The following is a 17,127-nucleotide window of genomic DNA, read 5'->3' on the forward strand; positions in this document are numbered from 1 at the left end:
TCCGAAGGAAAAAAGACAATACAATGGCAAAAAATGGAATTACTAGAATAATGGAGCATGAATTCAGCCGGCGGTGAAAGTCTGGAAAATAATAATAGGAAACGTTACCTATGAAATATCGGATCACCTTGGAGATATAAAGTCCAAATGCAAGCGCTAGTGAAATGTTCTAGATAATGTGGGAGAATTTGAAAATTGGAAGGATGAGATCATCTCTATTGTTGTTCAGTTAATTAGTCCACAGACCCCCATTATCAATAGATGTAAGTCACAAAACATTAATATTAATTTATCTCTTCCACAAACAATTGTAAGATAGTTGTTTCTACGTTGATAATTTGTAATGAATCATATTTAGACTAATTCGGTCTTTCCTTTTTTCCGTGGAAAGACCTATTGCTTTTCTTCTGATTATCAGGTCTTTTCATTTTTCCGTAGAAAGACCTATTTGTTTTCTTCTGATTCTGTTTTTCTTCCGCCTAATTTTTTTCCTTCGCTGTTTTTTTGTTTCGCAAGATGTCGCTTATATATTTGGAATATGATATCGATCAGTTTATACCAACTTTTGAAACCAACTCTGCTTAACCAAATTAATTTCCCATATAAGAGTTATCTCCCCGAACTCTGTTTTTCCTGTTATCTCTAAGGCTTCCCAACTGTATAAGAAACCGACAAATTTATTTTTCCAAATTGCTCGTTATATCCTCAGGATGTTCTGTTTTATTTTGACCGAAGCCGTATATAGATTCCATATCAAATTCCCACCCCTTTTATGTTTGATATAAGTAATAGGCATTTCTAACTGGTAAGCCATAAGTGATAGAGCCCTAGGGTCTTTTGATTTGAGATCATTGGTAAAAAAAAATGCAAAATAAGGTCAAGGTCAAAGGTCAAGATCATATTCTAAATTTTGATTTTGGCTTATTTTCACTTATTTTCAAAAACTATTTAACATATCGTCAAATTATTTTTACTTAATTATTAGTTGTGACTTGTCGTAAATTATTAATTTGGGTTGAAAGGTGCGTAGACAATAAATGGGAATTTTCGCCCATATTATATCTAGAATAATGCGTAAAGTGATATAACTTATCAACAAAACATTTGAAGTTCTTGGTCAATGACCTTGAAATTGAGGTCAAGGTCATAGGTTAATTGGACGTTCTAGATTTTGGCCTTTGCTTCAAATTCATTTCTATACACGATAGAGCCATAATGACTCTGTGCTTTAGGTTACAAACCAAATGACTTTTAAAAAAGCAAACCGGAATGACCTTTGTAAACCGGAAGTAGCTCTTTTGAGACTTATTCCATTAAAAAGTATAAAGAAACTATATATTTTTGGAATCAGCTAAGAATTACCTTTCCTTTGACACTGGAAATTACATTTTAAACCGAATTCTAATATTTTCATATCAAAATAAATCGTTAGTGGAAAAGTGGAAAGACCTTCAATTGTGTTCTGAACAATTGATTTTTAATTCTATTAACCTTTCTTTTATTTTAGAATTTTAGATTTTTAAAAAGAGAAGCGTGTACAGTACTGTACGAAGAATATATCGTGTTTGTCAGTATTATTGGTAGAGGAGTTCTCGTTAAAAAAAACACCCTTTGGCAGGAAATTGACAATCCTAGTCAATTAAGATTGGAGTCAAAAAACACGTGATTGATTCCATCTCAAAACTTCAGTGTTCAGAATCTAGGTATAATTAGAAAATACCTATACTTTGACCACGACAGTAAGGGTATTTTTTTTAATGCAAATCAATCATCTCGCTTTCTGTTGCATTTGAAGTATATTTCCAAAACCCATCAGTAACTCAATGTTCAAGTAAAACAGGATCTACATATCCGAATAAACCCCCGCAAAGAACATTCAAGCCAAATATAAAAAAAATAAAAATAAAAACAAACAAAAAAATGTTTGATTGATTGATTGTTGGTTGCTTAACGTCCGGTAGCAAATATTTCATGCATATATTAAGGACGAGAACAAGTTCACAATAAATACAATAGGTAGGTATTGCCACAATAGAGGCCATAAGGGATGATGGTCGGGGAAATTTCGACTGCCACTGGAAAATGAGGGTATATTGGATAGGGACAGAAATTTTGCCTTACAACAGGCCACCTAAGGGCCCTCAAAGCCAAACGCACAAATATAGCACTGGAAACTCTGAAGAAAGAATAAGTACGTATCAATTTATCTTAAAAAAAAGAAAATGTTTGATACCATACCATAATATGCCTGAACTAGTCGGTGTACTGTTAATTAAGGGAAGAGGACAACATTCTAAATTCTAGACAGAGGTGGGGGGGAAGGAAACATTAGGACATTTACTGACGGAATAATTATTTAAAAAATTTCATTTTGCGCGAACGTTTAAATACACTTTTTTACACATTTATATTCTCCAGTCATTTACATTGATTTTTATGCTTTTGGTAGGTTATTTATTTTTCAGTTACAAGGCCAGAACATTCGAATTCAAAATCTTCCTCTATCCATTACCCCATATTAATATATCAAATGGTCTTCTGCAATTAAGCTTTTTTTTGGTAACTCAAAGGAATAAATTAAAGGGGAATTTTGTAAATTTAATGTTGAAGACAAACAACTGGGAAATATATTCACGACAATTCGTGATTCAGTGCAATTTTAAAGATTGATAATATGCAACATCTGGCCATAATAGGGGATCATTATATGTTAACAACTTGCTTTTTCCTTGTATATTAAGCTTCGTTACATGAATTTTAAAAGAAAAACAATCTTCATTGCATTTTATTGCATAATTTATTTTTTTATTTCTAATTGTAAGCTAAAAATATTTTAAACTGGAAGATCTGTTACTTTTATTCATTGAACTAGTGAAAGATTTATCTGTATATGGCATGCTAACAGGCAACATTTAATGATAATTTAGGCTTAGTATATCTCCATGTTATACACTTCGAAAGGGTAGTCCAGTTATTTTCCGTAACAAAGTTCATTCGCGTTTTCTTTGTTATTCTATTTAAAGGACATTTTGTTAAAAACTAAAAACGTTACAAAACTTTATTTAAATCTTTTTTAGTGTTGGTTACCTAATCTTTGGTCACTTTTTTTTTAACTGTTTCCTTAATTTCTTTTTGTTTAGGGAATAATTATGACCATAATATAGAAACTTGTATTTTAAATTGTAAAATAAACTGTCTTCAGTAAATGTTTTGGTAAATGAACTCATCACAGATACCAAAAGGGGAGTATATTTATTTGCATAGACGACAGTATTCACATTTTGGGTTCTGAGTTGAAACGGAACATATATCTCCAAACCGATACGATAGTCCCGGGCTTGTATTTCCTATTATGATTTCCTTTATAGAGAATTGCTACTCACAAGGAATCTATTAAACCAAGAGTTACAAGTGATTAAGTTGAATCATTCCTTCGTAAATTTTACAGAAAAGCAGAAAACCCTAGCCGTATTTGGCACAACCTTTTTCAACTTTTGATCCTCAGAGCTGTACAACTTTGTACCCCCTTTTTTTTTGACTTTCGAATTTTTATATCTGGGCGTCACTGGTAAGTCTTGTGTGGACGAGGCGCGGTTTTGACGTATTGAATTTTAAACTTGATGCCTTTTGTTATCTATTATTCATGTTTTTCTTTGACTAATACGTTCTCCTATTTATTTGTATTGAAGTCCTGTATTATTATGTTGTCATTTTAATGTTGAATTTAACAATGCCATTAAAGTGCGAGGTTTGTCATGCCACAAAAACAGGTTCAACCCACCATTTTTTTTCTTTAAAAATGTCCTGTACCAAGTCAGGAAAATGGCCATTGTTATATCATAGTTCGTTTCTGTGTGTGTAACATTTTTACGTTGTGTTTCCGTTGTGTCGTTTGTTTTCTCCTATATTTGAGTGTGAATTCACATTACTATAAGACGTGTCACTGTACTTTTCTATCCCAAATTCATGTATTTGGTTTTGATGTTATATTGGTTATTCTCATCGAATTTTGTCTAATGCTTAGTCCGTTGCTATGTGTGTTACATTTGAATCTTGTGTCGTTGTTCTCCTCTTATATTTAATTCCCTCAGTTTTAGTGTGTTTCCCCGATTTTGTTTTTTGTCCATAGATTTACGATTTTTGAACAGCGGTATACTACTGTTGCCTTTATTTACAGACGCCATCGTACCTACAATCCCATTTCCTTTTCACGAATGTGACCTACCGAATAAGTCTATTTACCGGGTTTGATTTAACATCAGCAACACGACGGGTGCCACATGTGGAGCAGGATCTGCTTATCCGTTCGGAGCACCTGAATCACCCCAAGTGTTTGGTGGGGTTTGTGTTGCTTAGTCTTTACTTTCTATGTTGTGTGTTGTGCACTATTATTTGTCTGTTTGTCTTTTTCTTTTTTAGCCATGGCGTTGTCAGTTTATCTTTTTATTTACGCGTTTGACTGTCCTCTGGTATCTTTCGCCCCTCTTTTGTACATAAATGAAACGTGATTGGTTGATTATTTGAGTTTCACTTTCATGACTTTGGGCAATATTTAAAAATTTCTATTGTTAGTGTTAGTCGATCAACCACTTAGACCACTCGACCACCGAAGCCCCTATATAGAAAAAATATCCTTTCTGAATCAGACGACATTACTCAAAAAAAGTATACAGTATTTAATTGTTTTTGGTTATACGGCAGTAGAGATATTCTCTTGTTTAAAATGGAAAGCACTCTTATCACTTTTGTTCCATTTAACATTTTGGCATCATTTATTAACTATTAGGACTTAAGATTAGAAAGGTTTCGAAATATCTAAACAAAGATTCGCCAGGAATGCTCAAGTCAAAATATTGCCCAGTAATTCAAGGAGAAGGAACAATCAACGAAACCAATAAAGTATATATATAAAGGAGAGAAAAAAACGATAAAGGTCAGCTTAATGGACGCAGGTAGCAAATTCACATTAGACTTAACAGAAATTTAAAAAGATATATATTAACGATAATTTCTCAAAATGTATGCATTACTAGATCATTTCAGTCCATATATTTTTCAAATGTTAATATGTTGATTTCGTTTTAGTATACCATAAATTTATTGTAATATCATGCTCCTTTATAATGAATTTCAAATAATGTATATTTAATTTCCAAATCTGTGATTAATCAAGTAAATTATTTAGTATTATTTTGAAATAAAATCGTGTGAACGTTATATATTTCTAATCGACCCCATAACATTAAATAAACCATTGTAAAAATAAACACCTGTGTTATAGTATATAAGTAAGAAATCTATTTAAGTTAATTAAGCTTGAAATCAAAGAAATTATCAATAAATATTTATTAAGTGTTCTTTTTTTCTCTGACATTTTTGTAATCGACAATGCATTACACATTTCAGTTTTGGCTAATATTCAATGATCCAAATAAAAAATCTTGAAAATGTACCTAATCTGAGTTATTTCAATGTTTTATATTTTCGGAGTATTTACGGATTTAAAAATGATTCAGGTATTAATGAAGTTATGAAATGGAAAATACTGCAGAGGAACGAATAAATATTGCCCTGGAAACTCTAAAGACAGAATTGGTACGTATATATTTCTCTTTAAAAAAAAATACTCAATAATGATATAATATTTCTGAATCATATGGTATATTATTCATCTAGATAAAGATATTACCATCTGATCACAGATTTTCCGCGCGAAAACTATTTTCACTTTTGTAACTATATATATTTAATTTCATACTGTTAAGCGAAGTGAAGAAGAGTGACGTTATTTTATCTTGTCTTTTTCATAATGTACGTATATGAGTACCACCTATCCTGTGGTCAGTTTCATACCGAAACAGGGGTTTCTGTCATTCAGCACGACAGCGCCAAAGCGTGATCGGTTCTTAATCACTTAGTAAATCTTAATTTACTCAATAATTCCCTCCCTTTTTAGCTCTCCTGGCCCAAAAGGACCAAGTGAGCTTTTCTCATCACTTGCCGTCCGTCGTCTGTCGTCCGTCGTTAAGTTTTACAAAAATCTTCTTCTCTGAAACTACTGGGCCAAATTTTATCAAACATGACCACAATCATCATTGGGGTATGTAGTTTAAAAAAGTGTTCGATGTCCCGGCCCGCCTACGAACATAGCTGCTATGGCTAAAAATAGAACATAGGGGTAAAATGTAGGTTTTGGCTTATATCTCTGAAACCTAAGCATTTTGAGCAAAACTGACATGGGGTAAAATTGTTTATCAGGTCAATTTATGTCTGCACTGAAATTCAACATAACCAAAATGGTCAGTTGGTCTCTTAAGGAGTTATTGCCCTTTATAGTCAATTTTTAACAATATTTATTAAATTTTTGTAATCTTTTACAAAAATCTTCTCCTCTGAAACTTCGAAGACAAATTTAACCAAACTTTGCCACAATCATCCTTAGGATATCTAGTTTTAAAAATGTATCCGATGACCCTGCTTGCGAACCAAAATGGCTGACATGCATCAAAATAGGACATACGGTTAAATGCAGTTATTTGGACAATTACATCGGTGGTATAAATAGATTTCATATGTTACGTTATAAAAAATTATATATATATACACGAGTCTAAATTGAAAACTACGTTCAAACCTATGATTGCGTTGGATAAAAACCGCAATTTTTATACATGTGCATGTAAAACAAATTTCGCTGTAGAAGGGTCTAAAAACAGCATAAACAACATTTTCCAAAAGACCAAAAAAGTGAAAAAGTATATTTAAACAAAACGCATTTGACTAACAGGTCGAACAACTTATGTTCTTTAACCCTGCTGACTGCCATTGGCAATTGCCAAATAAAATTGATCACAAGATGTAACAAAATGGATCTTAATATAAATTTAATACTAAACAGAAAACAATTAACTTGTGGCAACGATATTTATATATATAAGTAATGTAGATATTTTCAACGTATGTTTGAATTGAGCGATGAATATAGTCCGTCAATGATAACTAAAGCAGGAGTTGAAGTAAAGTATATGACAATCTCATATCCATCTTTAATTACAACTGTCCATGGAGATATTTTGAATTATACTAGGATAAAAATAATTCTCATAACTTTGTTTATACTCACTGACTGATTTCATGATAAATTAAAATTTCCCGCATAGGTTACGAACAGATTATTACACGCCTCAAACAACAATGATTGTACAGGGTTTATAGGTTTTAAAGAGCTTCTACATTTGAGAACGCCAAATACGTGTTTCACCTTCATGGGCGCTCGATTGGAAACAGTTGTAATGTAAAATCTATAACGACGCTGTCAAGCAGACAGTGGCAGCAGATAATCTGCACCGAAAGAATTTTGTTGACTGATTTACTTATTTAACAGATTGAAATGAGAAGTGTTGATGTTGAGACAATGACACTATTACTCCCAATAACACTATGTGCAATCTCTTACGAAGCCGAAGAGCAGACAGTGGCGGCAGATAAGCTGCAGCGGGGGAAAATCGTCCACTAACTTTGTTACAATTATTTTTTATCTATTTATTTATTTTAACATGTCCAATTCAGATTCAAATGAGAAGTCTTGATGTTGAGTTAATGAAACAATTACTCTCTATAAATGACACTATACAGAAACTTACCAAGGGTCACACCATGACAAGAACGCAGTCATGTAAAAGTCGTATCAGTACAAAAAGGTCACAACGATTGCAGCATATAAAAGACAGAGTTGAGAAACCAATAAGAAGACTACAGAGTACACCATCATTCTGCAGGTTGAGCAGTACCGATTCAACGTCAAACTTTGAAAAACAAGGTAATATAACAGACAGTATTGTCAAAAACTAATTCATCAACATTGTGTGTACAGTCAAAACTGTACAATAGAATAGAATCTATTGCTTCAACTATACAACATATACATAGATACTTTGTTTGGTTTTGCATTGTATAGAATAACATACACGGCATTGCATCGTTTGCTAATTACTTTAAACCTTTTCGTTTCTTTTCATTCACAGATAAAACTTATTTCAAATTATTGTTCAAAGTAACCACCAATACATAATTGAATAAAGATAATATGTCATGTATTCTACTGTAGCCTACTAAATCCTGGTACCTTTGATAACTATTATAACTCTGGATGATTTTTATGTTAACCCTTTTTTTTAGAAGGTTCGGATTTTATGTTGGATTTTTTTTTTCGGTAGATCTACATTTTTGTAGATTCATTCTACTTTGTAATACATTGTATTGAAACTGTGTGATGATCGTGTGTTTTGGGGGCTTTTTGGCAACTTTTGTTACACACTAACAGTTATACCAAATTGTAACCTTTCCATAAGTATTTCTATGTAGCAATATTTTAGCAGCGCCTGCATAAATAAATTTGATACAGTATTTCAGAGTGTGAGTTTCTTAAGCTGTTTTTGGTCAAACCTTTTGGAATTATGGGTCCTCAATGCTCTTCAACTTCGCACTTTATCTTGTCATTTTATGTTTTTCTATTCGAGCTGCAGTGATGAGTCGTTTGTAGACGAATTTCACGTTTTGCGTACACAATTTTAACCCCAGTATCTATAATGAGGTTTTTCCCGATCATGATTTCCTTGGTAGTAGATACCTGCTTAAGAGGAATCTAACTTTATGCACGATAACATTTTTTTTTCCTTGTTTTTCTCAATATTGCATGCTAGGCGTCATGCTAGGCGTGAATATGACAATATTTATGGGGGGACATGAAATGTATATTACTGGACTTCTGCTGTTACTATTTCAGAGTCACCAAACTCAATGGACGATGCCACATTTTATTTTGAAGAAAGTGACGAGGATTTGTATGTAAAAGATGGTAGACTTGCGCGCTACAATTCTATGTCGTGCATAGCACCCCTTGATGATACTCAAACTAACTGTTATGAAGAGATACTACGAGCTAATATCAAAGTATGGAAATCTTCAAAAGTGGAAGAATCTGACTGCTGAATCATTTACAACAGTTTTAGTGTCCATATAAAAAAGTATTTGAAAAAGACGATTAGAATGATAAATGTGCATGCATAATTCTGTTAATGGATACACATGCTCAGCTCAACAGATTATTGCATCTAGTGTCTTATATTTTCTTTCTTATACAAGTGAATTTGCATGCATAACTTTAACCACTTTAATTTGACCGAAATGTCATGATTCAAGAGTATACATAAGTTTTTTTTCTAAATAGTGCTCGTGTAATATTCCCATTTTTGTAAACTTATTATGTCAAAATCTGGCAAATATTATTTTTACTATTCAAGCTTCATTTTATATCTAAAAATTGTGTTTAGAGCCTAAACACTTTCCTAAACACATTTATGAAACCGATTTTTCACATGTTTTAAGTCTAAACACGTTTAATATTTGATGTGCTAACAGCCTAAACGTGTCAAGTTATAAAGTGCTAAGACTGTAAACATGTTTAACTGTGAAGTATTTTATCTGGAAACATGTTTAGCTGTGAAGTGTTTTGTCTGGAAACACGTTTAGCTGTGAAGTGTTTTGAATGTAAACATGTTTAGACCATATAACTGTTGCTTTACTTCAATTCACGTCCTTTGACGATTGTTATTCTTCGTAGAATAGTAAATGCCATGTTCTAGAAGTTTTTGAAATGTAATAATAATAATACTTCTGGCAGGTTTATCTTCAGTTTATCATCGAACAATGAGTCATGGAACTTCTTCTTTCTTAGATCCCAACTGAGATAACAACGTTTAGACCAAAGTGGTAGCATACATTTACTGATGTATCAATTGATTTAATATAAAAACTTCTTTTCATACTTCACTTTATTCATTAAATTTGTTAAAATACATATTGGCATTTTAAAATCAAAATATACTTCTGATTCTTACCTTCTTGCAACAGATTTATCACTGTTCTTATTTCCTCTTGTAGCATGTCAAGACAGATAGTGATTTATTCTGCTCTCTGCAATCTAGAATAAAACAATACAGGGATATAACTCATAAGAAAAGCAAAACCTCTTTTAACTATTGAAATAAACAAGCATAATTCTTATATTTTGGAGAAAAATGTTGATTCTCCATTTCGGAAGTAGTTACAAAAACAATGAACTCGAAATGACACTGGCTTTGCAAATAATGCACCTCATCCTAGTGAGACTCTGTAGATTCCCCTCCCTGTTACATCATAATCTGCCGAGGAGTACCGAGTATCATCGCAAACTCTTTATTCCAAGCACATTAATTAAATATAAATGAAAACTTATATGATTGAACATTAAACAACTCTTTATATCTTTACACAAGATAGTTTGAACACTTAAAACTCCTACAAGCACTGACTTCAAGGTTTCGTGAGATGGTACCCCACCCCCTTTTTTCTCCTGCATTGCCTATACGGTAGTGTACTTGTAAATAATTGCCAATAATCATTTACAATTGGCAGTACAAAATAAAAGACAGTATAATCATAACTCCTTACCTTGTTAAAATAGTCAAGTTATGGTCAGTTATGGTCAGTAGTAAACAGCATGGCTTTTGACCTCGGGTTCTTTGTTTCGTCCTCCCGCTCAAAAAGTATCACGTGATATGAATGCCGTCTTCGGCCTAAATGTGTTGTAATTCTAAACATGTTTAGGAAAGTATCTAAATGTTGAAAGTGCTTAGAATTAAAACACGTTTAGCTTCATATACTTAACGAAGTAGCTAAACATGCCTAGCACAGCAACATGTTTACTGCCAAGTGCTGAAAGCTATAACATGCTTACTGCGAAGTGCTGAACGCCAAAACATGTTTATTTTTTTATGTTTAGAAATTACTTGTGAATTTGGAAAAAGTTGATGGTAACAATGTCAACGCATTTGTAAATGAAATTGGATTAATTGTTTTAGAGTCTGCTAAGACAACGTTTGGAACACGAACTGATAAACTAAAAAAAGCGAGCCCCTAAAAAGAAGGGAGACAAGCCATGGTTTAATTATGACTGCAAATTTTGCGTGGTAAAACTTTAGAAAGCTTAAGCGCAGGCTCAAATTTTCACCTTCGCTTTCCTTATATAACGAAGTTAAAGATTCTGAGAGGAAATATAAAAAAGTTATGGACAAAGCCATTAAAACTCATAGACGTGATATGGCTAAAAAATCAAAAAACCTCAGATCTCAAAACTCAAAAGAGTATTGGAATATTTTAAATAAGCGGAAACACACGAAACAACCGGACATCAATTTTGATAATTTGCTTAATTTTTTTCAGAGATCTTAATTCAGGCACCCCCGATCCTATTGAGTTACCAAATGTAGATCAAGATGCTTTAAAAATTAATTTGATTTAAATGGTACACTTAATAGTCCAATTACAAATGACGAGATTATGAAGTGTATTAAGAAACTAAAAGTAACAAAGCATGTGGCGACGATATTTTCGATGAATTCTTATTAATAAATTCAAAATCTTTTGTGCATTTGTGGATTTTGAAAAAGCGTTTGACAGAGTCAGAAGAGACGCTTTATGGTATAAGATGTTATTGAATAACATTAATGGTCATATGTATAACATAATTCATAAGATGTATGATAATATTAAGTCATGTTTATCTTATTATGGCAATATATCAGATTATTTTTCATGTAATATTGGCCTACGTCAAGGGGAAAACGTATCTCCTTTTCTGTTCAAACTTTTTTTAAATGATTTGTTAATTTTTTTTATCAACGAGAACTTAACTGGTTTGAACACTATTGAAGATGCACTCGAAGAAAATTTAGATATAATTTATGTTAAACTGTTTGCAATTCTCTATGCAGATGATACTTTGCTAATGGCGGAATCGGCCAAAAATCTTCAATTGTTGCTAGATAAATTCCACTCATACTGTGATGTCTGGAAAATGAAAGTTAATGTAGAAAAAACAAAAATTGTAATTTTTAGTAATGGAAGGCAACCCAAAAATCGCAGTTTTACTTATGATAACTCTGTCATAGATATCGTTCAAGAATTCAACTTTATTGGGATCTATTTTTCACGAAATGGCACATTTGAATACTGTAGAAAACACCTAGCGGAAAAAGCTACGAAGGCAATGTATGAGGTGATCAAAAAGGGGGAAAAACATGGGTTATCTGTTAGTTGTCAACTAGATTTATTTGACAAATTAGTGAAACCAGTATTATTGTACGGTTGTGAAATTTGGGGGTTTGGGAATAACGACATTTTGGAGAGAGTTCAATTAAAATTCTGTAAGCTTCTTCTGCACCTAAAGTCTTCTACCCGAAATTGTTTAATATATGGTGAACTTGGACGATATCCTATCAATTTAGATATTAAAGTCCGTATGGTATCATTTTGGGTGAAATTAGTATGTGGTAATTTAAACCGAATAAATTTATAAGCGACCATTTATAAACTACTGTGTACGCTGCCAAATGAAAATGATGTAAAGTTTAGTTGGTTAAACCTTGTTGAATCCATTTTTAATGAAACGGGATTATCTTTTGTGGGGTCATCTAAAACATGTATTAGTGACATTAAGTTAAAGAATACAATCAGAACATCACTACAAGATCGTTTCAACAAACATGGTTTTCAAATGTGCAAGCATGTTCGAAGACATTAAATTATCGAATTTTTAAGGATACTTTTGGCTTTGAGAACTATTTTGATATTTTAGAATTTCGTGATATTTATACTTTATGCAAATTTAGAACCATCAACCATAAATTACCCATTGAGATAGGGAGATGGACAAATATTCAGAGAGATAGACGAAATTGTAAATTATGTAACTCTAACATTATATAATGATGTGCACAGAGATGTCAGTAAAAAGAAACAAATGTATTGATTAAATATATGTAAATCGTCCAAATATAATAATGTTTAAGAAAATTATGAATTTAAATAAAAAATCTAAATTGAGAAAGCTGTGTACTTGCATTAGATTTATAAATTCCCTTGTGTGCTCTCCTGGCTAAATACTATCAGTGTAATTGTAAATAGTGTACATATTTTGCTCTGTGTATTCATGTATTTATGTCTGTTTATATATAACAAGAATTCAATTAGAATATCATCAACTGTGGAACTTTGCAAATATTAATTAAATTGTGCGTAAATAATCATTCCTTGTGTTGTTTAACAGATATATTATCCCTTGTGTGTTTTATTTGTTGAGTGTGTATATATTTGTGTAGATAAGAAATTAAAGTACGATATCAAAATTATCGTCATTTACCTTAATAACATTTCTCATACAAATAGTTCCAGTGCCTTAAAACTACATTGTGCTTTGTTTGTACCGTCAATAAAAAGAACTTAATTGTCGAAATGAGCATTTGTTGTGGTAAAATTGGTACTGTTAATGTTTTTACTCCTAGCCTGTCGATACCTCTGTTTGGGACCGTTATTCTCCGAGGATATCACCAGTTTTAAGTAAACAGTACTTCGGTAACAATATCAATATGGAAATTGTTTGATCGAAATTTGCTGTAATGCAATTTTACAAATCTATTTTGACTTTATGAATATATATATATATGTATCCCTTACTGTCTGGATTATGCTAGTATACTTCAGGTCCCTTTTCACTTGATCAGTTCTTTAACCTTTGTATTATTACATGGTTTGCCGACTCTAGTATCGCAGAAGAGACATTAACTGTATAAGTAAATTTTGTCTCTGGAATTTGCAACCTTATTTTTGTAAAATTTAGACATAGAAAATCTGTCAGATGAAAAGTCCATATTAGGAAATAAATTATATCACAGAACTAATAGTTTCGGGAAAAAAAAGAACATGAATACTTGTGCATAAGCATCTTCGTATTTTATTTGGGCTTTTTAACTTCTTTGATTCGAGCGTTAATGATGAGTCATGTCAATGATTATTATGAGTTTCTTTGCTGTGATCTTGTCTTTTTAATCGTCCATTTCCTTGAGGGTGCTACTGCAACGACGTATACCTCTAATCCTACTTCTGGCACAAATGATGAAACACATATAATAATTTCAAAATTGCCCACGTTTCTCGTTATTTAAACATTTGTTGATTTCTTCACGTTCTGAATTAGCTTTTCGATGAAATATTTGTCGTTGAACAAAAATAGATATATTAAACAATTATAACTACATTGATTGTGCACATTAATTTGCAGCCTTTTTGTCATATTTCTATCATTATTATGCGGTATTGTCATAGTATTGGTTTCGTTTAACTAAAAGTTGAAAAAGTATTTTGTAAATAAATATGTCTTAAAATCAGACTTCTTGGATAAGTTTCTTAGTATCGTTTTTCGTATTATCTTAATATTTGTAAATCGTATGTGACCAGTCTTACAACAATGTACTTTTTAAAAAATATGTGAAGCGTGCACACATGTTCACTAGTCCGAGATTACTCTGACGTCCAACGGCTGTTTTGCCAGACAAGCTGGGGCCGTGGGACGTCAGAGCTCGTCCCATATCAAAAAGTGGATATTTGCCCACCCAAAATAGATGCGCTGCTTCGTCGCATCTGGTGCCGACTGACGACCTTGGAATTATATAAATCTGGCATCAATCTGTTCATTTTTCATTTATCTCTTCATTTATGTAAGTTTCACCTACCTGCCAACCTTTATTTTCTCATCATTAGACAGTTTTCACAGTGACCGATCGATTTCGGCATGTTCACTTGATCAATCTTAAATTATAGGAAACTAGGACATTATATTTTTTCGAAAGTGTCGGATGTTTAAATTGATATGTCACTTATATTATACGTGTATTTTCTCTTTTGAGACTTTGCTGTTCAGCTTTTGGCTGCGGTAAATCAGTTGTTTATCGTAAAACGAGGTCGAAGTTTTTTTTTAATTTAAATAATAAAGAACAAAAATGTTATTGTTATATTTCCAGAATAATTAAAAATATTTTTATTGTTAAAATAAAATAGTTATAACGAGTTTTACGACACTTCGAATGACGCGCCGTTTCCCGGCAATGTAAACAAATCGCCAGACGACACAATCTGACAATGGGACGATTCAAGAAAGGTGGTTTCTCCCACAAAAAAGTACAAGTCACGATACGAGAAAGTTTCTGAGGCATAGAAGAAGCGTTGGAATGTACCGCAAGAAGATCACTCTTATTCAACACAACAGAATACGACGAGTAAGTGAGAAAGGGTCTGTGGCGATGGAACTTGAAAATAACATCATCATCATCATGATAATCCTAACCTAGTCCAAATAATTATGACGTCTGGCAAGGCTATTTTATTTTTTATTTTTTCTGGGACACCGCCCTACAACGTCGTAGGAAGGCGTCCCAGAAATATAATAAAATAACCTTGCCAGACGTAATTATTATTTGGACTGATGCTAACCCTGAACATCACATTGGATTTTCGAAATGTAAGATTTTTTAAGAAATGCCTCATTTATTTACGAAATGCCTGCATACATATTGTAATATATGTAAATTAAAATAATAAAAAAAAAACTATGTAAGTAACTTTCTTAATTAGATATAGGAAGATGTGAGACAACTCTCCATCCAAATAACAATTTAGAAAAAGTAAACCATTAATAGGTCAATGTACGGCTTTTAACACGGAGCCTTGGCTCACACCGAACAACAAGATATAAAGGACTCCAAAATTACTTGTGTAAAACCATTCAACCAGGAAAACAAACGGTCTAATCTATATAAAAAATGAGAAACAAGAAACGCATATAAATAACATACACAAACGACAACTACTATGCATCAGATTCCCGACTTAGGACAGGTGCAAACATTTGCAGCAGGATTAAGTATGGAAACGTGGGTAGTCCAAACAAATATGACGTCTTGAAGCCATGACGGCTATAATATTATTTTTCTTAGAAAGCAAAATTTTGTACTTGGAATTGGGGCAGTCACATATTCGATGTCAAGATGTACGTACTATATAACCCAAGATAAAAAAATCTGACCTGTTCAAACCTTTATATAATAAAGAAGATGTGGTATGATTGCCAATGAGAAAAACTATCCACAAGAGACAAAATGACACAGACATTAACAACTATAAGTCACTGTACGGCCTTCATCAATGAGCAAAGCCCATACCGCTTAGTCAGCTATAAAAGGCCCCGATATGACAATGTAAAATAATTCAAACGAGAAAACCAACGCCCTCATTTATATAAAAAATGAATGAAAAACAAATATGTAACACAGAAACAAACGACAAACACTGAATTACAGGTTCCTGACTTGGGACAGGCACATACATAAATAATGTGGCGGGGTTTAACATGTTAGCGGGATCCCAACCCTCCTCTTACCTGAGACAGTGGTATAACAGTACAACATAAGAACGAACTATAAAAATCAGTTGAAAAAGGCTTATCTCATCAGATGGACAAAAATACAATTTGACATGGCCGGGTACATCCCGACAATAAAAAGACACTAGGAACAGATCTGAGAGAACTCACAGTTATCTGACAGCTATTTCAAAGCCTCTAACAACTAATAAAAAAATCATGCATCCAGGACTTAACATGCATGGAATAAAGAATTAGGTTTTTATGCATCACAATTATGACCTATAATCCTATATTTTGTCCAAAATGTGGCAATACAATCATGATGATAGGTGGAGGTCTGAACACAGAAATCAGTGGAGGTTCCAGAAATTTTCATAACTTCCTAAGAGGGGGGCTCTGGTCATGCTTCAGTGAATCCCTATATATCAACAATTAATAATTTCCCCAAGAAAAATCCCCCCCCCACAACCCCCAACCCCTAAATCCACTTCTGGGAATCTGTGTCCGTTCGCCCAAAAACATGTTTCGCCCGTTTTCTTTTGCCCCCTTTCACTTTCACTTTCTCACCTTACACGTTCACATCCAAAGTCCATTCAAACTCGTTTTATTTTTTTTGTCAAGGATTTGTATGGTAAGATGTTTTTTGTTTAATAATTTTGTAAATAAATCCAATTTTGAATAAATCTTAATCATGTTTTGGTCAGTGAATGTAGTGCTTAATTTTATTTTTTTTTCATTGTTTCAAAATAAAGTATATAAGATACTGATTTTTTTTTCTTGTTCAATAAATCTTAATCCTGATGTCGTTTGTGCATTGTGCAGCATGCATG

At 32.5% G+C, this 17,127-nt stretch overlaps 1 protein-coding gene across 1 annotated transcript; it reads left to right on the forward strand.

Annotated features, from left to right (window-relative positions):
* Positions 1-5,420: 5,420 nt before the first annotated feature.
* LOC143048220 (uncharacterized) lies at positions 5,421-13,226 on the forward strand. The gene is made up of 3 exons (XM_076221771.1): positions 5,421-5,595; positions 7,570-7,819; positions 8,786-13,226. The coding sequence occupies exons 1-3, from the start codon at positions 5,536-5,538 to the stop codon at positions 8,989-8,991; spliced, it is 516 nt and encodes a 171-aa protein (XP_076077886.1). The 5' UTR covers positions 5,421-5,535; the 3' UTR covers positions 8,992-13,226.
* The last annotated feature ends 3,901 nt before the right edge of the window (positions 13,227-17,127 follow it).

The sequence above is a fragment of the Mytilus galloprovincialis genome, chromosome 10 (assembly GCF_965363235.1).
Source record: "Mytilus galloprovincialis chromosome 10, xbMytGall1.hap1.1, whole genome shotgun sequence".
In the NCBI taxonomy this organism is placed as follows: Eukaryota; Metazoa; Mollusca; class Bivalvia; order Mytilida; family Mytilidae; genus Mytilus; species Mytilus galloprovincialis.